The sequence below is a fragment of the Nerophis lumbriciformis genome, linkage group LG20, assembly GCF_033978685.3.
Source record: "Nerophis lumbriciformis linkage group LG20, RoL_Nlum_v2.1, whole genome shotgun sequence".
NCBI lineage: Eukaryota > Metazoa > Chordata > Actinopteri > Syngnathiformes > Syngnathidae > Nerophis > Nerophis lumbriciformis.
Genome location: NC_084567.2, coordinates 24333646 through 24358310, shown reverse-complemented (window position 1 = coordinate 24358310; position 24665 = coordinate 24333646). Strand labels below are relative to the sequence as shown.

Below are 24665 nucleotides of genomic sequence, written 5' to 3'. Positions count from 1 at the left end.
AAATAATTTATGGAACATCATTAGTAATTTTTCCTGATTAAGATTAATTTTAGAATTTTGATGACATGTTTTAAATAGGTTAAAATCCAATCTGCACTTTGTTAGAATATATAACAAATTGGACCAAGCTATATTTCTAACAAAGACAAATCATTATTTCTTCTAGATTTTCCAGAACAAAAATTTTAAAAGAAATTCAAAAGACTTTGAAATAAGATTTACATTTGATTCTACAGATTTGCCAGAATAATGTTTTTGAATTTTAATCATAAGTTTGAAGAAATATTTCACAAATATTCTTCATCGAAAAAACAGAAGCTAAAATGAAGAATTAAATTAAAATGTATTTATTATTCTTTACAATAATAAAAAAAAATAATTACTTGAACATTGATTTAAATTGTCAGGAAAGAAGAGGAAGGAATTTAAAAGGTAAAAAGGTATATGTGTTTAAAAATCCTAAAATCATTTTTAAGGTTGTATTTTTTTCTCTAAAATTGTCTTTCTGAAAGTTATAAGAAGCAAAGTAAAAAAAAAAAAAAGAATTTATTTAAAGTGAAGAGTCTTTAAAATATTTTCTTGGATTTTCAAATTCAGTTTTGTCTCTCTTAGAATTAAAAATGTCGAGCAAAGAGAGACCAGCTTGCTAAATAGATACAATTTTAAAAATAGAGGCAGCTCACTGGTAAGTGCTGCTATTTGAGCTATTTTTAGAACAGGCCAGCGGGCGACTCATCTGGTCCTTACGGGCTACCTGGTGCCCGCGGGCACCGCGTTGGTGACCCCTGATGTAGAATATATTTATATATTATATATATAATATATTGTATATATATTATTTATTATTATTACTGTCTATTGTGAGCAAACTGTGGTGCTGAATTTCCCCCAGGGATCAATAAAGTACTTTCTAGTCTATAAACTGACGCCTGAGGTTCAGGAATGGTGAAAACAAAAAAATGACTGCACACGGTTATAATACTCAGTGGTTTACTCGATTGACAAAAGTTGAACCACAAAACAGGAAATGTGTACAAAAACTTGGCTCTAGCATGATAACCACGTGAGAAGTGAACTTGCAGAGATCAGGCTGGTTCCTACCACATGTTTTAGCTGCAAATCATTTATTGTAGAAAAATAAAGTCGGGTGAAAACAATCTGGAATGACAAGTTTAGGCCAGGATAAAGCTCCATATCAAAAATATAAACTTTGTCAACACCGATTAAAACATCAGGTTAAAAATCCTCATCTCTTTCCCGTACCAAACACTGCTTCAGTAGAAACGTCACACAGCTAGACTCATGAACGGACGTGATTAAAAAAAACTAAACATTCAAGTTAAGTATTTTAAAAACCTGCTTTCGCTCGATCGTAAACACTCAACACTAAATTGACATTTTCTGCTTTGACAACCTCACTTATTTTTTTGGCGTAGAGTTTAAAATCTTTCATTTAAACCTCAGTCGACTCCTCCTGCTCCACATGCTGTGGGCGCCGGCCCCGTCGGAGACGCTTGCAGGCGTGGGTCGGGCGACGGCGGAGAAGGGCCAGGAGTTGAGGCAAACGCCGGGGTTTTCCTTCCTCAGCGAGGGCAGGTGGCTGTCGTTTAACAGGCCGAACACATCCAGGTAATGCAGCGCTGGGAAGGTTTTCCTGAGGTTGCTGCAAACAAAGCCCGTGTTAGCGTCGTTGTTGTTGTTGAACTCATGCAACGGGATGCCGGCGCTTACGTGAGGGCGGCGATGTGAATGTGGTAGCAGCGGCTCAAGGACAGGTGCGTCAGGTGGTCCAGCGCCGAGAGGACGGGGAAGCAGTCGGCCATCAGCTGAGTGCTGTCACTGGAACACAGGAAGAACTTACAGGAACCTTCTAAAATCATCAATATTGATGGGAGCCACGTGTGCAACAATGGTGGACAATCTTGGTGAGATGCTTTATTGTTAAAACATTACTGTCGTGGTAGACTTCCTGCGAGTGTTTCAGGGTCTCTGCAGGTTTAAGAAAATGTAAGACTGTAATGCAGTGGTGTCAAAGTCAAGGCCCGCGGGCCAGATAGGATAGGACTTTATTGTCATTGCACAAGTACAACGAAACTGTTTTCAGCACAAACCCGTTCAAGATTAGACAAACAAACAGTGTGCAGGGTTACAGAACAGCAACGCTGATGGGTCGCCACGAGGCGCCCCGTAAAAGATGGGAAAAAGGTAAAATGCTGGGGAAGGATGAGTAAAAAAAACAATCTAGACTGGGCTCCTAAAGGCCTACTGAAACCCACTACTACCGACCACGCAGTCTGATAGTTTATATATCAATGATGAAATCTTAACATTGCAACACATGCCAATACGGCCGGGCTAGCTTACTAAAGTGCGATTTTAAATTGTGCGTGGAATATCCTGCTGAAAACGTCTCGGTATGATGACGCCGGCACGTGACGTCACAGATTGTAGAGGACATTTTGGGACAGCATGGTGGCCAGCTATTAAGTCGCCTGTTTTCATCGCAAAATTCCACAGTATTCTGGACATCTGTGTTGGTGAATCTTTTGCAATTTGTTCAATGAACAATGGAGACAAGAAACCTGTAGGTGTGAAGTGGTGTATTGCGGCCGGCTGCAGCAACACAAACACAGCCGGTGTTTCATTGTTTACATTCCCGGAAGATGACAGTCAAGCTTTACCATTGGCCTGTGGAGAACTGGGACAACAGAGACTCCTACGAGTAGGACTTTGAGTTGGATGCGCAGACGCGGTACCGTGAGTACGCATGCAGCTGCGGCTTCCAAACATTTGATCGCTTGCCCGTACGTGCGTGCCGCTATGTGCATGTCACGTACGTAACTTTGGGGAAATATATGTGCTGTATGAACTTTGGGGAGGTGAACGGTACTTTGGGCTGTGGGATTGAGTGTGTTGTGCAGGTGTTTGAGTTGTATTGGCGGGTTATATGGACGGGAGGGGGGAGGTGTTTGTTATGCGGGATTAATTTGTGGCATATTAAATATAAGCCTGGTTGTGTTGTGGCTAATAGAATATATATATGCCTTGTGTTTATTTACTGTTTTAGTCATTCCCAGCTGAATATCAGGTCCCACCCGCCTCTCACAGCATCTTCCCTATCTGAATCGCTCCCACTGCCCTCTAGTCCTTCACTCTCACTTTCCTCATCCACAAATCTTTCATGCTCGCTCAAATTAATGGGGAAATCGTCGCTTTCTCGGTCCGAATCGCTCTCGCTGCTGGTGGCCATGATTGTAAACAATGTGCAGATGTGAGGAGCTCTACAACCTGTGAAGTCACGCGCATATCGTCTGCTACTTCCGGGACAGGCAAGGCTTTTTTATCAGCGACCAAAAGTTGCGAACTTTATCGTCGATGTTCTCTACTAAATCCTTTCAGCAAAAATATGGCAATATTGCGAAATGATCAAGTATGACACATATAATGGACCTGCTATCCCCGTTTGAATAAGAAAATCGCATTTCAGTAGGCCTCTAAGGGGGCCTAGTCTGAAGTGGGAAAAAACCTCCATGCATGTGTGTGAGCAAACGCAACAACTTCCTGAGCATTCAGTGGAGCAACATCAGACGTGCACACTGTGGCTACACCAGCAGCACACCTGTCCCAAACCTGACTAAATAATTTCAATCGCCATCCATCCATCCATCAATTTTCTACCGCTTGTCCCTTTTGGGGTCGCGGGGGGTCACGTTGTGATGTCATCGCTCCGAGAGCGAATATTAGAAAGGCGTTTAATTCGCCAAAATTCACCCATTTAGAGTTCGGAAATCGGTTAAAAAAAAAAAAGGTCTTTTTTCTGCAACATCAAGGTATATATATTGACGCTTACATAGGTCTGGTGATAACGTTCCCCTTTAAAGCAAATTGTCCGTCTAAGGTGTTAAAACTTGAAAATGATCTGTATAGAGTCCACTTATTAATGATGAAAAATTATATATATCTGTGATTAATTTTAAGTTAACTTTGACCAAAAGGTGATTCATCGCGATTAAATATTTTAATCATTTGACAACCCTAATTTTTTATTGAAGAATTATCTGCACTAAGAAAAAAGTGACTGAAATGCTTGAATGTGAATAGTAACGTACCTGAGATCGAGAGTGAGAATGCCAGGACATCTTGAAACCAACACCTTCAGATCTAGAAATGCAAAGCAAGAATTTCGGTCAAGTGCATTAAAGTGCTGCTGGATATCAATGGCAACACAAAATGATGGCTCAGAAGAGCTTGCAAACTTTAACATGACCATGAAAAGCAGAACCATCAGACTGTTAAAACCTCACAAGGGAGAAGATACAAGACTTCTCTACTTTTACTCTGACTGCCTTACGAAAACATTTTACTTTTTGGATCTACGATCCCACTTTGCAGTCGCCCTGGTTAGCAGATATTTGTGGTACTTGTCCCATAGGACAATGTCAACAAAAACATGTATTTTGGCAAAGGAAATTGGATTTGGGGCTGGCTGTGCACTTTTCTTATTACAAACCAGAAAGGTAATTTGTAACCGTCCACACACAAACACTATGGTCCTAATTTACTAAAGGATTGCTTGTACTAAAACATATACAAGCTTGTATGTATGTATATATATATATATATATATATATATATATACATACACACACATAAAAACATACATATACATACATATATATATATATATATATATATATATATGTATATGTTTATATGTATATATATACACACACACACACACACACACACACACACACACACACACACACACACACACACACACACACACACACACACACACACACACACACACACACACACACACACACACACACACACACACGTGTGCTCATATGTTTACAAACCCTGGGAGAATTTATGATTTATTGGCCATTCTTCAGAGAATATGAATGATAACACAAAAACCTTTCTTCCACTCATGCTTAATGGTTGTGTAAAGCTATTTATTGGCAAACAACTGTGTTTACTCTTTTTAAATCAAAATGACAAAAGAAAGTACCCAAATGACCCTGATCAAAAGTTTACATACCCCAGTGACTTTGATCTGATAACATGCACAAAATTTGACACGAACGGGTTTGAATGGCTAATCAAGGTTCCAATCCTCACCAGTGACCTGTTTGTTTGTAATTATTGTGTGTGTAAAAAAGGTCAGTGAGTTTCTGGGCTTCTGACAGACCATTGCATCTTTCATCCAGTGCTGCACGGATGTTTCTGGATTCTGAGTCATGGGGAAGGCAAAAGAATTGTCAAAGGATCTGCGAGAAAAGGTAATTGAACTGCATAAAACAGGAAAGGGGTATAGAGATATCCAAGGAATTGAGAATGCCAATCAGCAGTGTTCAAACGCTGATTAAGAAGTGGAAAATGAGGGATTCAGGCAGACCAGCAAAATTTCAGCCACAACTGCCAGGAAAATTGTTTGAGATGCAAAGAAAAATCCACAAATAACTTCAGCTGAAATACAGGACTCTCTGAAAAATTGTGGTGTGGCTGTTTCAAGATGCACAATAAGGAGGCACTTGAAGAAAAATGGGCTGCATGGTCGAGTGGCCAAAAAGTTCAATTTTGGTCTCATCACTCCAAATTACTTTGTTCCAGAAGTTTTGAGGCTTGTCTCTGTGCTGTTTGGCGTAATGTAAGCGGGATACTTTGTGACATTTGCGCAGAAATGGCTTTCTTCTGGCAACTCGACCATGCAGCCCATGTTTCTTCAAGTGCCTCCTTATTGTGCATCTTGAAACAGCCACACCACAATTTTTCAGAGAGTCCTGTATTTCAGCTTAAGTTATTTGTGGATTTTTCTTTGTATCTCGAACAATTTTCCTGGCAGTTGTGGCTGAAATCTTTGCTGGTCTACCTGAATCCCTCATTTTCCACTTCTTAATCAGCTTTTGAACACTGCTGATTGGCATTCTCAATTCCTTGGATATCTTTTTATACCCCTTTCCTGTTTTATGCAGTTCAATTACCTTTTCTCGCAGATCCTTTGACAATTCTTTTGCCTTTCCCATGACTCAGAATCAAGAAACATCTGTGCAGCACTGGATGAAAGATGCAATGGTCTGTCAGAAGCCCAGAAACTCACTGACGTTTTATACACACACACTAATTACAAACAGGTCACAGGTGAGGATTGGAACCTTGATTAGCCATTCAAACCTGTTTGTGTCAACTTTTGTGCATGTTATCAGATCAAAGTCACTGGGGTATGTAAACTTTTGATCAGGGTCATTTGGGTACTTTCTTTTGACATTTTGATTTAAAAAGAGTAAACAGTTGTTTGCCAATAAATAGCTTCACACAACCATTAAGCATGAGTGGAAGAAAGGTTTTTGTGTTATCATTCATATTCTCTGAAGAATGGCCAAGAAATCATGAATTCTCCCAGGGTATGTAAACTTATGAGCACAACTGTATATATATACACACACACACACACACACACATTATATATACCCGGTATATATATATATATATATATATATATATATTATATTATATAATATATATACACACACACATACACACGAGTTGAAACGATTCCTCGAGTAATTCAATTACAAAATATATTCGAATAATTCTTGCTGCTTCGAAGCATCGCAATTTTTTTTTACGGCATTTTGCCTCGTTTAGTAGTCAAAGCTTACGTTTCGGCCTCTTGTGCACACGCAGACGCATACTTTTGTCTTTAAAAACGCAGACTTTTACAAACGCTGGCCGAAGTGTAGGGTTCCAAAACTCTCCGCTTAGCGTGTGTGTGTGTGTACACGGCACAGACGGAGACTTGTGATGACGTCACGGTTGTGCGCTGTCATTTCCAAAGTCAACAACACTGCCTTGCTGCCTTTAAACACACTATACGATGACTTATTGTATTTTTGAACGTAAACATGCTTCTCTTTTCACTCAACATTAATAAAAAGACGCATCAAAATGGGCTTTGCAACACAGACGACACGCAAATGACAGTCAGCTGTTTTGGATACGATCGCTTTTGGACCTCCACCTGATGGGTCTACTTTGACAAGGAAGACTTGTTACTCTGTGTCATAAGAAAGAAGCAACATTAGCTCATGTTTTTAGTACGTGCTCGCGCGTAAAAAACGTCCAAGCAACTAAAAAAAACAATGTAGCGTCCTCCTTGTAGTGTGTGCTGATGTTAAAGACAATATAGACTTCATTACACATGTACCATATCACTATATCGATGATTAAATGCTTTATAATTCCACGAGAGATTTGCAGCGGCACACGCACGTCCGTGTGCATTATATAGGCACTTAACACGCAAAATGTTTCCTTGGCTTGTTAGTGCATGCTGATTTTAGAAATAATGTACACTTCACTGCACATGTAATACCATGCACATGTTGCTGAACATGTTATCATTCTATGAGTGTTAGGTTTCAGCAGCACAGGCGTGCAATCGCTCTTTAATAATGTTCCCAAGGCTCTGTGTGTACGTGCAGGCTGGTTTTAAAGATAATGTACGTGTCATTGTATGTCTAAAGTATATCAAAATAAACACAATAGGAGGTGTAATGCCACCAAGTCAGATGTTGCTGCTTTTTTCAGGCTTCTGATTGGACAAAATGTGCATGACAGCAGGTGTATGTGTGTGCAAAGCAGTAATCAGAGCAAAGGGTGGCTATTTTAAAGAACCTAGAATATAAAACATGTTTTCAGTTTTTTCACCTTTTTTTGTTAAGTACATAACTCCACATGTGTTCATTCATAGTTTTGATGCCTCCAGTGACAATCTACAATGTAAATAGTCATGAAAATAAAGAAAACACATTGAATGAGGAGAAAGTGTGTCCAAACTTTTAGCCTGTACTGTACATATACACTGTATATACTAGGGGTGTAGTACGTGTATTTATATTGAACCGTTTCGGTACGGGGGGTTCGGTTCGGAGGTGTACCGAACGAGTTTCCACACGAACATATTAAGCTAAGCTAAAGTCAGAACAAGCTGCTCCGCTTCCTTCTGCCTGTCTCTGTCAGTACACAGCACCCAGCATTGTCCCACTCACACAACCATCTGATTGGTTACATACAGAGCGGTAACAGCCAATCAGCAGTGCGTATTCAGAGCGCATGTAGTCAGTGCTTAGCGTTTAGCAGGTAAGCATCAGGCAGCGGACTCTCCCCAAATTATAATAAACACCTCCCAGTCAACTACTCGTAACATCACTATGAGCCCGTTGACCTTCTAGAAACCTAAACGGCAGCTCAGCTCACTCGCAGTCCTGGCTTGAGGTGAAGGCTAATTCGCTTTCAGCGTAACGTTAGCTCATTTTGCGGTGTGTGTGTGTGTGTGTGTGTTACGGACAGCAAAGCCCTGTCTGTCTGTTATTTCACTTTACCTTTTTCTGTGTTGATTGAGCTGTGTTGAATCAGCAAAAAAGGACATTATGTTAAATGAAGAGTTTCTGTCTCTGATAGTTGATATAATAATGTAAGTGCATCATTAAGCCTACATGAACTCCATGGTGTTCAGGGATGAATAGTCTCTCCTATTGCTATTGTACTTTTTTCAGCTATAGTACATTAATCATTCGTAATGTAGCAGCCTAGTTTTGAATGGCATGGTCCCTGCTATCACATGTTGATAAAAATATAACATTTACATAATAAAAATCAACTACAGGCTTCCCAAATGCTGTAATAAATTCAGCATGATGAGTTGACTTGAAACTGTTTAATGTTGCACTTTTTATATGTAGAAGAAAAGTTTTGTAATTTCATTTAATCTGAGCAAAAACTTGAGGCAGTTTAATATTGATTGTTGCGGGCAGAATAATTATAGTGTTCCCAATGTTAAAAGGATAAAGCCATTGTTTACAAATTTGGTAAATAAATAACCAAAAAATTTATATTTTGTTGTTTTCTTACTGTACCGAAAACGAACCGAACCGTGACCTTTAAACCGAGGTACGTACCGAACCAAAATTTTTGTGTACCGTTACACCCCTAGTTTATGCGCATACATACATATAGTTACTTTACATGCGGTCGGCTTTCGGCGCCCTAGCTAATTTTTTTTTAGCCCAATGTGGCCCCCAAGTCAATAAGTCTGGACATCCCTGGTATAAACCAACACTGAGGCAGAAGACCCCAGCCCGCTCCCCCCCACACTCACCATCAAGCGTGAGGCTGTCCCTGTATCCACTGAGGTTGAGCTGTGTCACACTGGGGGTCACATGATCAACGACACTCTTCACATGATTATTGTCGAAACTGCACCATGATATGTTGAGTTGCTCTATTCTGCACAAGGGAGAGAAAGTGTGATGCAGATGGAAAAAAAGTGGTTGTGGTGAAAGAAAGGGACTTGCATGAAGGCAGACCTTGAGCAGGACTGTAGCATGTGAGCGAGTGTGTTGGCAGAGAAGTCAGAGCATCCACTGAGGTTGAGCTGCAGAAGGCGTGGATTCTTGGCCAGATCACTGCAAGAGAAGCTGAAGTGTCAACATCCAACTATTCCAAAACATTTACCGTATTTTTCGGAGTATAAGTCGCTCCGGAGTATAAGTCGAACCGGCTGAAAATGCATAATAAAGAAGGAAAAAAACATATATAAGTCGCACTGGAGTATAAGTCGCATTTTTTGGGGAAATTTATTTGATAAAACCCAACACCAAGAATAGACATTTGATAGGCAATTTAAAATACATAAAGAATAGTGAACAACAGGCTGAATAAGTGTATGTTATATGAGGCATAATACCAACTGAGAACGTGCCTGGTATGTTAACGTAACATATTATGGTAAGAGTCATTCAAATAACTATAACATATAGAACATGCTATACGTTTACCAAACAATCGGTCACTCCTAATCGCTAAATCCCATGAAATCTTATACGTCTAGTCTCTTACGTGAATGAGCTAAATAATATTATTTGATATTTTACGGTAATGTGTTAATAATTTCACACATAAGTCGCTCCTGAGTATAAGTCGCACCCCCGGCCAAACTATGAAAAAAACTGCGACTTATAATCCGAAAAATACGGTACTCAGTACCCGACGATGTCAGGACCCACAAACTTGGAAGTAGCTTCTACAGAGCAGGTATTTTTTTGCACATTTCTTTTGTTAACGGAGCTCCAGATATGTCATCAGCTAATGGCACAATAGTGATAGCACAAAATAGTTTTTTTGCATGCTCCACAGATTGTGATTTAAGAAGCTATTCTAGTGACCTAATGAAAAAGTCTTTAATGATGTCCCGGTTGCAGAACACCTTGATGCAGTGTGCAACATCAACCTGGACAAAACAAGGTGTTAGTTTTGCAGATTGTTTCCAGCAAGTAAAAAGTCAAAGCATTGGTATTTTAGGTCAGGATGAGTGGGAAAAATCTTCAGAACTCCAAAAACGGCCAGAGAAAAATCACTCACAGCTTCTGCACCTGCACAAATCCATTCTGTCAGACAATGTGTGAAGGTATTAAAATTATATTTCTGACAGTATTTGCACAACTGGGAGACTGATGACCAGTCAGAACACCCCGATTGAAGAGGGGAAACGTCTACATTTGAACTGATACAGTAAAAATTCCCGGTATTTGGGAATCGATACCAGTACTAAACGATACCAATTTTCGGTAATTTTGTGTGTGTTAATAAATAATAACATTTAAAAATGAGCTGATTATGATAACTGTGCTGTTTGGTTGTTATATGTAGTTTTCTTTGTACACTTCTGAATCTCATTTGCAAGTATCAGATACTTTGCATGCAGTTGCAATTTCAAAACGTTAGATGGCAGTAGTGTAAAGACTATGGCAAAGGCAACCATAGCTCAAGTATGAACACGTTTCAGAGTTCAGTTGGTCCCAAACATGGCGCTCTGTTAGAAACAATTGTAAGCGTTTTAATGATCATTTTGAATAGTGCAAGTTTACAATAGCCGTTACGATCTACTGAATTAAGAAGTGGCTTGCAAGACTTTCATCTGAAAATTTATTTTTCTGCAGTGGTAGCAGCAACAGCTGACAGTTGTGGTGTGGTTTTTTTTACTCTTTTAATGTTCGTCTGTTTGTGTTTGACTTTCACTTCTGCTGTTACCGAATTAAATTATTTATTTTACTGAGATTTAAAGATAGTGTGCTTGTGGTTAGAGTGTCCGCCCTGAGACTAGAAGGTTGTGAGTTCAAACCCCGGCCAAGTTATACCAAAGACTAAAAAAATGGGACCCATTACCTCCCTGCTTGGCACTCAGCATCAAGGGTTGGAATTGGGAGTTAAATCACTAAAATTATTCCCGAGCGCGGTCACCGCTGCTGCTCACAGCTCCCTTCACCTCCCAGGGGGTGAACATGGGGATAGGTCAAATGCAGAGGATAATTTCACCACACTTAGTGTGTCTATCGTTGTGACTTTAACTTTAAAATGTGTTGACATATATTTGGTGTCTGGAACGGATTGTTTGGTTTTTATTATTTCTTATGAGAACAAAGTATTTGGTTTTCATACAATTTGATTTGACTTTTTGGAATCGATTACCCCGGTACTAACAAAAACGGGAGGTACGACTGCTAATGCAATTTATTTTTCTCCTTTGTGTAATTTGGTCTGTCAGTTGTGGTACTCCAACAGAACTCTGTTACACACCATATCAGTCATACACCAACCCGTCTATACGGTCCAATCTGAACCCACTGGCACATGATCACATTTGACATTACAAAAATGTAAAATGGCAACTTTAATTGTACTAAAATAGTCTGTACAGCATCATTTTTCTTTTAACAATCTTGGCGATGTAGCAGACCATTAAAGAGGAACTGCACTTTTTTGGGGGTGGGGGAATTTTGCCTATTTGCCTACAAATCTCTACGAAAGACATGACAGGTGTATTTTTTAATGCATTAAAACTCGAAAATAAATGTAAATAAAAGTCTTCTTACAGCGGAACCAATGAGATGTCCTGTATTCCACCCATGAAACCCAATAAACAACCATCCAGACCGAATTCAAGATTAACCTGCCAACACATCAATGCATATACGGCAACACCCCCTCCTACCTCAAGTACCGAGTTTCCCCTCAACCTCCGCTCCTCAAACCCATCAGGACAAACCTACAAACAACAGGCCGCCGGGCTTTCTGCTCGACCGCACCCGAACTCTGGAAAGCTCTCCCCGACCATCTTAGAGCACCATTTACGTTTCGTAAATGAATATTAACTAAGTATTAATGATATTGTTATAAGCTATTCATAGCGGCGCTGTGATCACAAGCTTGTGTGCCTATGTTGACAATGCTGACTGATCAGCTGCTTTCTCGCTTCCCTGATAGTGGAAGATTTTTGTTGATCTAATAGTAGAAGGATGAGGACGTAATCTGACAACTTGGTACGCTTTGATAGCCAAAGTTAACCTGGAAATGGCAAAAAACAAAAAACGACACGAAAAGACACTTGGCTCCACCCCGTTTTCTTCGTATTATGAGTAATTTTTCATTTAAACGGGACTAGAACAAGATTCTATGACAGGTGACATTATACAATAAGTGATGTTTTATTATCTTTGTTGGCTCTCATGAAGTCTGCAGTTGTAATTAGTGATATAGTTGAAAAAAAGCAAACATGATGCATTTTTTTTAATTAATTCGTTGCGTATTCCTACAATGTTACAAATATGTAAATATGAAATGTTATGAATGTACTAGTTATTACATTACATATATACTTACAGCATTTATAAACAACCTTAATGGAAGTGTTTTTTTAAGGGCTTTATAGGCAGAATAAAGCGACTCCCAGTAGCTCCACTGTAATCTGACTTTTGAGCGCATTTATTTGGTATTTATATTGCATTAAAAAAAAAGAAAAAACATTACATTAGGATTGTGTATTATAGGCAAAATTCCAAAAAAGAGCAGTGCCCCTTTAAGGGAGCGATCTGACATGTTTTGTTACGACACAAACAGTACCGGTAAGTGTATTGATATAGTAGACCAACTTCCATGTGGCAAGCGAGGAGTTCTGTTAATGATATAGAGACACAAGTTTGTCTTTATATCATTAACAGAATTCCTCCCCAGTGGCGTTGGTGGGCTCGGGGAACCTCTGAACTAACCTGATGATGGTGTCAGAGAGTTGCAGACCTTCCAGACTCAGACACTCCAACAGATGACAGCGACTGATGAGGCTCTCGAGGGCTGAGGTAGAGACAATGCAGCTGGATAGGTCCAGTTCAGCTAACTGCAGTGTGCTAACAGGACAAAAACAACAGATTCATGTTTGAAAAACTTCAAAGTTTATAATAAAGGAGATTTACAAAAAAAACTAAACAAGAGGGCAAATAAAATTATAAGAAAAATGTGGTAGTTTCTTGGGATTACAAGGGGCTTTGTGGAGCAACTCTGCAGCTTTGGGTGGTGTAAATTGTACAACCAGAGTAACGCTACATTTACTTAAGTAACTTTTTGAATAAATTGCACTTTGCAGAGTAGTTTTAAAGAGGAACATTATCACCCGACCTATGTAAGCGTCAATATATACCTTGATGTTGCAGAAAAAAGACCATATATTTTTTAAACCGATTTCCGAACTCTAAATGGGTGAATTTTGGCGAATTAAACGCCTTTCTATTATTCGCTCTCGGAGCGATGACGCCACAACGTGACGTCACATCGGGAAGCATCCATCCATCCATCCATTTTCTACCGCTTAATCCCTTCGGGGTCGCGGGGGGCGCTGGAGCCTATCTCAGCTACAATCGGGCGGAAGGCGGGGTACACCCTGGACAAGTCGCCACCTCATCGCAGGGCCAACACAGATAGACAGACAACATTCACACTCACATTCACACACTAGGGCCAATTTAGTGTTGCCAATCAACCTATCCCCAGGCAATCCGCCATTTTCTTAAACACATTACAAACACCGAGTCAAATCAGCTCTGTTATTTTCCGTTTTTTCGACTGTTTTCCGTACCTTGGAGACATCATGCCTCGTCGGTGTGTTGTCGGAGGGTGTAACAACACGAACAGGGACAGATTCAAGTTGCACCAGTGGCCCAAAGATGCAAAAGTGGCAAGAAATTGGACGTTTGTTCCGCACACTTTACCTTTACATATGCTGTAAACCTAGTTCATAGTTGTTAGTTTCCTTTAATGCCAAACAAACATACCAATCGTTGGTTAGAAAGCAATCGCCGAATTCGTCCTCGCTTTCTCCCGTGTCGCTGGCTGTCGTGTCGTTTTCGTCGGTTTCGCTTGCATACGGTTCAAACCGATATGGCTCAATAGCTTCAGTTTCTTCTTCAATTTCGTTTTCGCTACCTGCCTCCACACTACAACCATCCGTTTCAATACATGCGTAATCTGTTGAATCGCTTAAACCGCTGAAATCCGAGTCTGAATCCGAGCTAATGTCGTTATAAACTTGCTGTTCTATCCGCCATGTTTGTTTGTATCGGCATCACTATGTGACGTCACAGGAAAATGGACGTGTGTATATAACGACGGTTAAAATCAGGCACTTTGAAGCTTTTTTTAGGGATATTGCGTGATGGGTAAAATTTTGAAAAAAACTTCGAAAAATAAAATAAGCCACAGGGAATTGATTTTTAATGGTTTTAACCCTTCTGAAATTGTGATAATGTTCCCCTTTAATGCAAAATACTTGTCACTTATATCACGTATTTTTGTGAAGAAGAAACGCTACTTGCATTCATTACATTGAGTTTCATTCCTATCGTTACATTTATTTATATCATATTGATAATCTATTGACGCAGTCATTTGACTCGTGTCACATGACACAGTTTCATCAATCTAACGTAAGCACCAGTGTAATTTCACTACATTTATCTAATCAAATGGAGACTTGCATACAGCATTATTTGTAGGAAAACAAGAACAAGCCGGTGGTGGGAGGGACTGACGGTGCTCACACCAACAAGCAAAAAGTACAGATAAATAAGGTGAAATAAGTCAGTATTTTAAAATATATATGATAAAATATAAACCGACTTGTTTAATAAGTGTCAGAAGGATTTCAAAGAAGACACTTTAATTACATAAGACACCAGCACAGCCTGACTGGGGGAAATAACCGGTGGACAGAAGTCTAACATACATTTTGACACTAGAACTTTTTTTTGTATACACAATGAAACGAACACAACGTAAAAGTAATGTTTCGTTACTAAACAAAAATAAATAGCGCACAACATCGAGACAGCATTGATTTCGATGATTACAATCATCCACATCATTATTCTTAATTTGTGATGTAAGTAAACGTCCAAAAACAACAAATTGGACGCCATCGACTAGTAAACAAGCAATTAAAAAAAATTCACTGTGTAGTTTGGATTAACATGAAATAGTCAAACAGTTCCCCAAACTAGACACCTTTTTGTACGTCTCGGACGATAATAACCACAAGTGTCATTAAAACAATACCTATAACACCAAATAACAGTGCCACGTTGTGGTTATCTGTAAGATCTGGAGCTTGACAGTTACTAATCCAATCCCCTTTATTTATATAGCACTATTAACAACAAAACGGTTTCCAGAGTGCCGCATATAAAAAAGAACCACTAAAAAGTAATCAAATTACAAGCATTTAAAATGAAACAAGTAAAAAACGAATCAATAATAGAATAAAACAATATATATAATAAAATACTAGCAATACTTTATTAGCATGTAGCATTCTATTGTACTGTGTTTACATTACCACATCGCTAAACAAGTTGAAATGACCACAAGGTTGTTTATACACTTTAAAGGCCTACTGAAATGCGATTTTCTTATTTAAACGTGGATAGCAGATCCATTCTATGTGTCATATTTGATCATTTCGCGATATTGCCATAGTTTTGCTGAAAGGATTTAGTAGAGAACATCGACGATAAAGTTCGCAACTTTTGGTCGCTGATAAAAAAAGCCTTGCCTGTACCGGAAGTAGCAGACGATATGCGCGTGACGTCACAGGTTGTGGAGCTCCTCACATCTGCACATTGTTTATAATCATGGCCACCAGCAGCGAGAGCGATTCGGACCGAGAAAGCGACGATTTCCCCATTAATTTGAGCGAGGATTAAAGATTCGTGGATGAGGAAAGTGAGCGTGAAGGACTAGAGGGCAGTGGGAACGATTCAGATAGGGAAGATGCTGTGAGAGGCGGGTGGGACCTGATATTCAGCTGGGAATGACTAAAACAGTAAATAAACACAAGACATATATATACCGGTACTCTATTAGCCACAACACAACCAGGCTTATATTTAATACGCCACAAATTAATCCCGCATAACAAACACCTCCCCCCTCCCGTCCATATAACCCGCCAATACAACTCAAACACCTGCACAACACACTCAATCCCACAGTCCAAAGTACCGTTCACCTCCCCAAAGTTCATAGAGCACATATATTTCCCCAAAGTCCCCAAAGTTACGTACGTGACATGCACATAGCGGCACGCACGTACGAGCAAGCGTTCAAATGTTTGGAAGCTGCAGCTGCATGCGTACTCACGGTACCGCGTCTGCGCATCCAACTCAAAGTCCTCCTGGTAAGAGTCTCTGTTGTCCCAGTTCTCCACAGGCCAATGGTAAAGCTTGACTGTCATCTTCCGGGAATGTAAACAATGAAACACCGGCCGTGTTTGTGTTGCGGAAGTCGGCCGCAATACACCGCTTCCCTCCTACAGCTTTCTTCTTTGCTGTCTCCATTGTTCATTGAACAAATTGCAAAAGATTCACCAACACAGATGTCCAGAATACTGTGGAATTTTGCGATGAAAACAGACGACATAATAGCTGGCCACCATGGTGTCCCAAAATGTCCTCTACAATCCGAGACGTCACGCGCTGACATCATCATACCGAGACGTTTTCAGCAGGATATTTTGCACGAAATTTAAAATTGCACTTTAGTAAGCTAACCCGGCCGTATTGGCATGTGTTGCAATGTTAAGATTTCATCATTGATATATAAACTATCAGACTGCGTGGTCGGTAGTAGTGGGTTTCAGTAGGCCTTTAAAAGAAATACATTGACAGCAAACTCTGTAGCTTGCTAGCTTGTGTGCGCTAGCTTTATGAGACTTTTATTTTGTTAGTGCAGGCAGAATGGAACAGCATTTTTGTAATGTCAGTAACTTGTAGCCAGTCTTTCGGTCTTTAGTTTTAATGCCATGATTTTAATAGTCCGGCCCGCGTGTGCACAGATTTTACTCCATGCGGCCCCTGAGCTAAAATGAGTTTGACACCCCTGCTCTAAAGCAACAATACTTTTACTTGAGTACAATTTTTGACTACTCTACCCACCTGTGTGTATAACTTAGTGTGAGGTTGTGAATGTCCACGGCTGTACCAATCACCATGATTGGTCATCAATCAATCAATCAATCAATAAATCTTTATTTATATAGCCCTAAATCACAAATGTCTCAAAGGGCTGCACAAGCCACAACGACATCCTCGGTACAAAGCCCAGATTGGTGATCTTGAAAAGGTGAGGAGGAGTCTGTGTGTGTGTGCTTGTAAGAAAGTATGGCTGCATGTTGAGAAGTTTGTGGATGTTGTTTTGGCAGTAACCTGTGCCAACACTCACCATGTGTCCGTGACGTGCAGGTTGTCTATAAAAGAGCGAGGGCAGCGTAGCCTTCGCACGCCTGTCTTCAGCACCTGCTGCAGAGCCAGACCCATGTTGGTCTTCCCCTCCAGGTCAACACTTTGCCACAGGGACTCATCAAACCTGGAAGAGACCAGCACCATTAACAAAGATGTCATGCCTGTCAACATTTGCATTTTAAAATATAGGATAAAACGGGTAAAATGGTACAAACCCAAAACCAGTGAAGTTGGCACGTTGTGTAAATCGTAAATAAAAATAGAATACAATGATTTGCAAATACTTTTCAACTTATATTCAATTGAATAGACTGCAAAGACAAGATACTTAACGTTCGAACTGGAAAATGATATTTTCTGGAAAATATTAGCTCATTTGGAACTTGATGCCTGCAACATGTTTCAAAAAAGACTGAGAAAGTTGAGGAATGCTCATTAAACACTTATTTGGAACATCCCACAGGTGAACAGGCTAATTGGGAACAGGTGAGTGCCATGATTGGGTATAAAAGCAGCTTCCATGAAATGTTCAGTCATTCACAAACAAGGATGGGGCGAGGGTCCCCACTTTGTGAACAAATACGTGAGCAAATTGTCGAACAGTTTAAGAACACAATTTCTCAATGACCTATTGCAAGGAATTTAGGGATTTCACCATCTACGGTCCGTAATATCATCAAAAGGTTCAGAGAATCTGGAATAATCACTGCAAGGCTGAAAAACAACATTGAATGCCCATGGCCTTCAATCCCTCAGGCGGTATTGTATCAAAAACCGACATCAGTGCGTAAAGGATATCACCACATGGGCTCAGGAACACTTCAGAAATCCACTGTCGGTAACTACAATTCGTCACTACATCTGTAAGTGCAAGTCAAAACTCTACTATGCAAAGCGAAAGCCATTTATCAACAACACCCAGAAATGCTGCCGGCTTCGCTGGGCCCGAACTCATCTAAGATGGACTGATGCAAAGTGAAAAAGTGTTCTGTGGTCTGACGAGTCCACATTACAAATTGTTTTTGGAAACTGTGGACTTTGTGTCCTCCGTACCAAAGAGGAAAAAAACCATATGGATTGTTATAGGGACAAAGTTCAAAAGCCAGCATATGTGATGGTATGGGGGTGTATTAGTGCCCAAGGCATGGGTAACTTACACATCTGTGAAGGCACCATTAATGCTGAAAGGTACATACAGGTTTGGAGCAACATATGTTGCCATCCAAGCAACGTTATCATGGATGCCCCTGCTTATTTCAGCAAGACAATGCCACGCCACGTGTTACAACAGCGTGGCTTTATATTTAAAGACCGGGTACTTGACTGGCCTGTCTGTAGTCGAGACCGGTCTCCCATGGAAAATGTGTGGCGCAATATGAAGCCTAAAATACCACAACAGGACTGTTGAACAACTTAAGCTGTAAATCAAGCAAGAATGGTAAAGAATTCCACCTGAAAAGCTTAAAAAAATTGGTCTCAGAGTTCCCAAATGTTTACTGAGTATTGTTAAAAGGAAAGGCCATGTAACACAGTGGTAAAAATGCCCCTGTGCCAACTTTTTTGCAGTGTGTTGCTGACATTAAATTCTAAGTTAATGATTATTTGCAAAATAACATTTGTTGTCCAACCATCAATCCATAAGTATATTGTCTTTACAGTCAATCAATTGAATACAATTTGAAAAGGATTTGCAAATCATTGTATTCCGTTTTTATTTACAAAATACACAACGTGCCAACTTCACTGGTTTTGGACCTTCAAGCTACTCAAAGCGCTTTGACACGATTTCCACATTCACACACTGATGGCGGGAGCTGTCATGCAAGGCCCTAACTAACAACCCATCAGGAGCAAGGGTGAAGTGTCTTGCCCAAGGACACAACGGACGTAGCTCGGATGGATGAAGTTGAGGATCGAACCAGGAACCCTCAGGTTGCTGGCATTTTTGCTCTACCAACCGAGCCACGTCATCCCCATCTGGGCGGGATCCCTTTTAATTTTTTTTGTGAAAAGATCGGAACAGCCTGAAGCCTTTCTACCATGAATTGATTAACGTGGACCCCGACTTAAACAAGTTGAAAAACTTATTCGGGTGTTACCATTAAGTGGTCAATTGTACGGGATATGTACCGTATTTTTCGGATTATAAGTCGCAGTTTTTTTCATAGGTGCGACTTATACTCTGGAGCGATTTATGTGTGAAATTAATATCAAATAATATTATTTATCTCATTCACGTAAGAGACTAGGCGTGTATCAGCAATCGTCACACACACACACACACACACACACACACGTCAACCAATAAAAATTTGGCGGGGGCGGGTCATGTTGCGAAAAAAAAGATGCTACCTGCTACTACTTCCGTACCAATGAAAATTGATCATTTCAACTTTGGCGGTAACTTATAAAAACTGAGAAGGGCTGAACAAAAATGGCACCGAAAAGTAAATCATATTGCATCCTGTCCCGATTCATAAAGGCTGCAATAACTGGAACTGCAACTGATGATGACTCTGATGTAAGTGACGTACCGATAGAAGAGGAAGCGTCGCATTGTCTACCTTTGGAGTTGTTTAGAAGCCACACAGAGGAAGAAGATTTCATTGGATTTAGCGATTAGGAGTGACAGATTGTGTGGTAAACGTATAGCATGTTCTATATCGGAACTGGGCAAATTAAGGCCCGGGGGCCACATTTGGCCCGTTGAGCTTTTTCGGACATTCCCAAATTTTTTTTTTAGATCTTTAAGATGGAAACTGTAGCCGCCATTATGATGTGCAGTGATGTTTTCTAATGACCATAAGTCTTTAACTATACAAAGTATTTCAATGATTGGAATCTGCACTTATGGATGATATACCAGTTACTATGGTCATCTAATTAGTTACTATGGTCATCTACGTCACAGCAGCTCAGACGAGGCACCAAGCAGTGTGGGTGGGAAGCGTTTCCACAGACACGGAAGGAGATTTTCACAACAAAGTTCTAAAGCTTAGTGATATATAGAATAGAAAGTACTTTATTGATCCCTAGGGGAAATTCAGCAAATATCAGATATATCAGATTGTTGGTGGGTTTATTTTGTACCCTTTGCGTTCATATTTCACTGTTTGTTGCATTTTTGTTGCGTTTCACTTGATTGTAAAATATGTCGATCGAAAGGGGGTGTGACGTTCATATGTTGTCAATATTCAGTGTTTTATCGTTCATAGAAACATTTAAAATTCCATTACGTTTTTTAAGGCGCTCTGTCATAACGTTTTTAGCATTCAATCAGACATTATTGTGAGGTTTTGTATTAGTGTTCCTAAAAATAGATATACCGGCCCCCAGACACATTGTTTTCTCTAAATGTGGCCCCCGAGTCAAAATAATTGCCCAGGCCTGCTCCAGTGCGACTTATATATGTTTTTTTTCTTCTTTATTATGCATTTTCGGCTGGTGCGACTTATAATCCGAAAAATACGATACTGTACTGTGTAAACTATACCGTTTCAAATAATGTATTCTCTTCGTAATCTACTAATAACAGTTTCAATCAATCAAAAACAGAAAGAAAGGCAAAATGAGGAAATTTTGCAGGGAAAACGAGAACATTGGTATTAGAAAATGCTGTGCGTTATGAGCTTGAAGAAAAAAATGTTACAATTCAAAATGTTTCTAATAAAGTTAAAGTACCAATGATTGTCACACACACACTAGGTGTGGCGAAATTATTCTCTGCATTTGACCCATCACCCTTGATCACCCACTGGGAGGTGAGGGGAGCAGTGAGCAGCAGCAGTGGCCGCGCCCGGGAATCATTTTTGGTGATCTAACCCCCAATTCCAACCTTTGATGCTGAGTGCCAAACAAGGAGATAATGGGTCCCATTTTTATAGTCTTTGGTATGACTCGGGCGGGGTTTGAACTCACGACCTACCGATCTCAGGGCGGACACTCTTTAACCACTAGGCCACTGAGTAGGTTGCATTGACACACAAAAAAAAGAGACAATACTAACGCTAGGCGATGCCAGCGCTTGCAGATGACCGCTGTCCTGAGGAGGTCGTGCAGTGGGAGGAAGAAGAGGATCCTGAGAATCAACTCCTCCGGAAGGTTGTTCCATGAAATCCCTGCAGGAAGACATCCTGAATGAAACTACTGGTAGGTCATTGCAGCTGTAAATAAAGCACGATCCGCTCCTTACCCGACAATGATTCTTTCCTCTTTCTTGACCTCCGGGAGATGACAAAGTGATTGCAGCCGTTCTCTTTCCCTTTACACATGGAGCGTTGCAGTTTGTGTCCAGGTGACCATTGTTGTATGAGCTCTGTTGGGGTGCATTCAGTCTCCTGAGTCTCACTCCACTTCCGTTTGTCCCCTTTGGACAGCATGGAACCCTGGACGTCGAGGAAGCAGACATCCTGCAATGGCATACTGGATGGAAAATAAGCATTTTGTGTTTAATTGATAGAGCTTAGCAGTACAGTACGTAGTTTAAGTGTTGTTTATGGTGAGGAACTATTGATGTGGACGAGTTTGGAGTTCATCCTTGTTCGATCTGCCCGCCATATTAGATTGACCGCGCAAAACTACAACCAATATGCTAAGTTTATTTCGTACATTCACTATCTTAGGAGTTGTATCCCAATAGACTTTTGGGACTTCACATTAGCAAGCAAACATTTAAGATAAAATAGACATTAATGGATTGCCTCGATAGCAGTGCTACGTTTCACGGCGAAATGCACCACAATAACACATTACAGAACAAACATTTTCTATACGTTTTAGTAGAAAGCAAACTTTTAAACATACCTGTCTTTTGGAATGAACTCTTTTCCAGAACAAAATGTCTTATGGGGAGCAGATTGCACGAACTGGAGGTGACTTTCGCCACAATAGCGCTCCAACCCAACTTTTTTTTAAACACACCGCCAGTGGTATGGCGCCGAATGCCATGACGTCACTGAGGTAGAACCGGCTCTTCGACGTCATTCGTTGGATTAGTCCGCACATGCGCCTTTGACTCGGGATTTAACCCGGAAGTTATGTTTATATACTGTAGTTATTTTGTTATATGTGTATGTTGAACTGTTGTCTTATCTGAAATACAAATCAAGTGTAACCATTAGGGAGCTAAATTAGAATTGGTTGTAGCCTGACTCAACACAGTATTTTCTAAATAGTCAATGTTCCCACAATGTATACCAAACTCAGAATCTCATTGATAGATCTGATTCTCATTCACCATATTCCCCTCTTGTTGTGTTTGCAAATGACATAAGTCCATTGAGTCGTTGCAACTTAATATACAAATAACCAGACCACACATAATCAGAAAACGCAACACAAAACATTCTCTATTATACTCCTGATGAATTTGACTGACACAAAAAGAAAAATTAATAGGGATGTGAATATTACAATAATGAAATAATTGAGAATCGTATTAAATAAGAATCACAATTCAAATGCAAATCCATTTTTTGGGCAATAAATTATTGAAGACTGCCTGGAGCAACTTTCATTATGGTTTACAAAAATACTACATAGTCACATCCATTTCAGACTATATTATTGCACACTTTTGCACAATTCAAAGTAAAACGTTTTATTTTGCACATGCACAGTGTTTCTCTGATCATGACAAATAACATTTTCTGTTCGGATGAGACAGATTGAACTCTTTGGTGTGAATGCCAGGCGTCATGTTTGGAGGAAACCATGCAGGCCAAAAACATCCCGACAGTGAAGCATAACGGTGGTAGTATCATGCTGTGGGGATGTTTGTCAGCGGTAAACTGGGAGACTAATCAAATGTGAATGCAACAATGTACAGAGACAGACTGGATGAAAATCTGCCCCAGAGCACTCTTAAACTCAGACTGGGGCGACGGTTCCTCTTTCATCAGGACAACCACCCTAAGCACACCGCTAAGATATCAAAACAATGGCTTCAGGACAACTTTATAAATGTCCTTGAGTGCCCCAGCCAAAGTCCAGACTTCAATGCCATTGAACATCTCTGGGGAGATCTGAAAATGGGTGTGCATCGAAGCTGCAAAGAGGGATGGGTGAAACTGCCCAAAGATGGGTGTGCCAAGCTTGTGGCACCATATTCTAAAATACTGTAGGCTGTAATTGCTGTTGAAGGTGTATCAACAAGAGTATTGAGCAAAGGCTGTGAATAGTTATGTACATGTGATATTTTCTCCCCCGATACATTTGCAAAAAAGTTCTAAAAAAAACTTTCACACGGTCATTATGGGGTATTGTGTGTAGAATATTGACAGAAATGACTATTCCATTTTGAAATAAGGCTGCAACATAAAATGGGGGGAAACGGCTTTTAATCAAATGCAGATAACATTTCATCATTCAAAATGAATTTTAAACAGACAAAACCTCCAAAGACATGCACCTGGGGATAGGTTGATTGGCAACACTAAATTGGCCCTTGTGTGTGAATGTTGTCTGTCTATCTGTGTTGGCCCTGTGATGAGGTGGCGACTTGTCCAGGGTGTACCCCGCCTACCGCCCGAATGCAGCTGAGATAGGCTTCAGCACCCCCCGCAACCCCGGAAGGGACAAGTGGTAGAAAATGGATGGATGGATGGAAAACAAAGTACCTGCTTTTTCCCCAAACCCTAAATAAATAAGAGCACCTTCCTTCAAATACTGTAATGCTCACCAAATCGAGCTTGTTACACAATACAAACATCATGGTATTTTAGTTGAGAAATTCTTTTAACCCCCCCCCCCCCCATTTTAAAAATAGGTTCATAAATTAAAACTCAAATTAAGCTTTAATTTCTGCATTAAATAATTTGTTCCTTGAGGGTAAAATAAAAATATAGATTTTTCCCCCCGATATTCTTAAAATATTTCAAGATTTAAAATGCTATTCATTGCTAAAACTAAATTGTTTTAGTCCTCTTAAGTTATTTTCAGCTTCAAGCCTAATACAAAAATGAAATAAAGTTTTACACATTTCAAGGGGTTGAATATGTGCATTATCAGATTTAGTTGAAAGAATACATTTGA

At 40.0% G+C, this 24665-nt stretch overlaps 1 protein-coding gene across 1 annotated transcript; it reads right to left on the bottom strand.

Annotated features, from left to right (window-relative positions):
• Positions 1-1107: 1107 nt before the first annotated feature.
• On the bottom strand, positions 1108-24637 carry skp2 (S-phase kinase-associated protein 2, E3 ubiquitin protein ligase). Its single transcript, XM_061980650.1, has 10 exons — positions 22437-24637; positions 21826-22055; positions 21640-21751; positions 17614-17757; positions 13116-13250; positions 9378-9476; positions 9170-9297; positions 4110-4161; positions 1732-1839; positions 1108-1663 (listed from the first exon to the last, which is right to left on the bottom strand). Exons 2-10 carry the CDS (start codon positions 22052-22054, stop codon positions 1450-1452), a joined length of 1221 nt encoding a protein of 406 aa, XP_061836634.1. The 5' UTR covers position 22055; positions 22437-24637; the 3' UTR covers positions 1108-1449.
• Between the last annotated feature and the right edge of the window lie 28 nt (positions 24638-24665).

Bases quoted from the DNA above. Each gene is read 5' to 3' on its own strand.
- skp2 (XM_061980650.1), bottom strand. From the start codon at position 22,054: ATGCCATTGCAGGATGTCTGCTTCCTCGACGTCCAGGGTTCCATGCTG. The intron at 9,298-9,377 runs GTCTGCCTTCAT...TCCCTTGTGCAG, and splicing joins ATGCTACAGTCCTGCTCAAG to AATAGAGCAACTCAACATAT. The intron at 1,840-4,109 runs GTACGTTACTAT...CCTGTGTTCCAG, and splicing joins ATTCTCACTCTCGATCTCAG to TGACAGCACTCAGCTGATGG.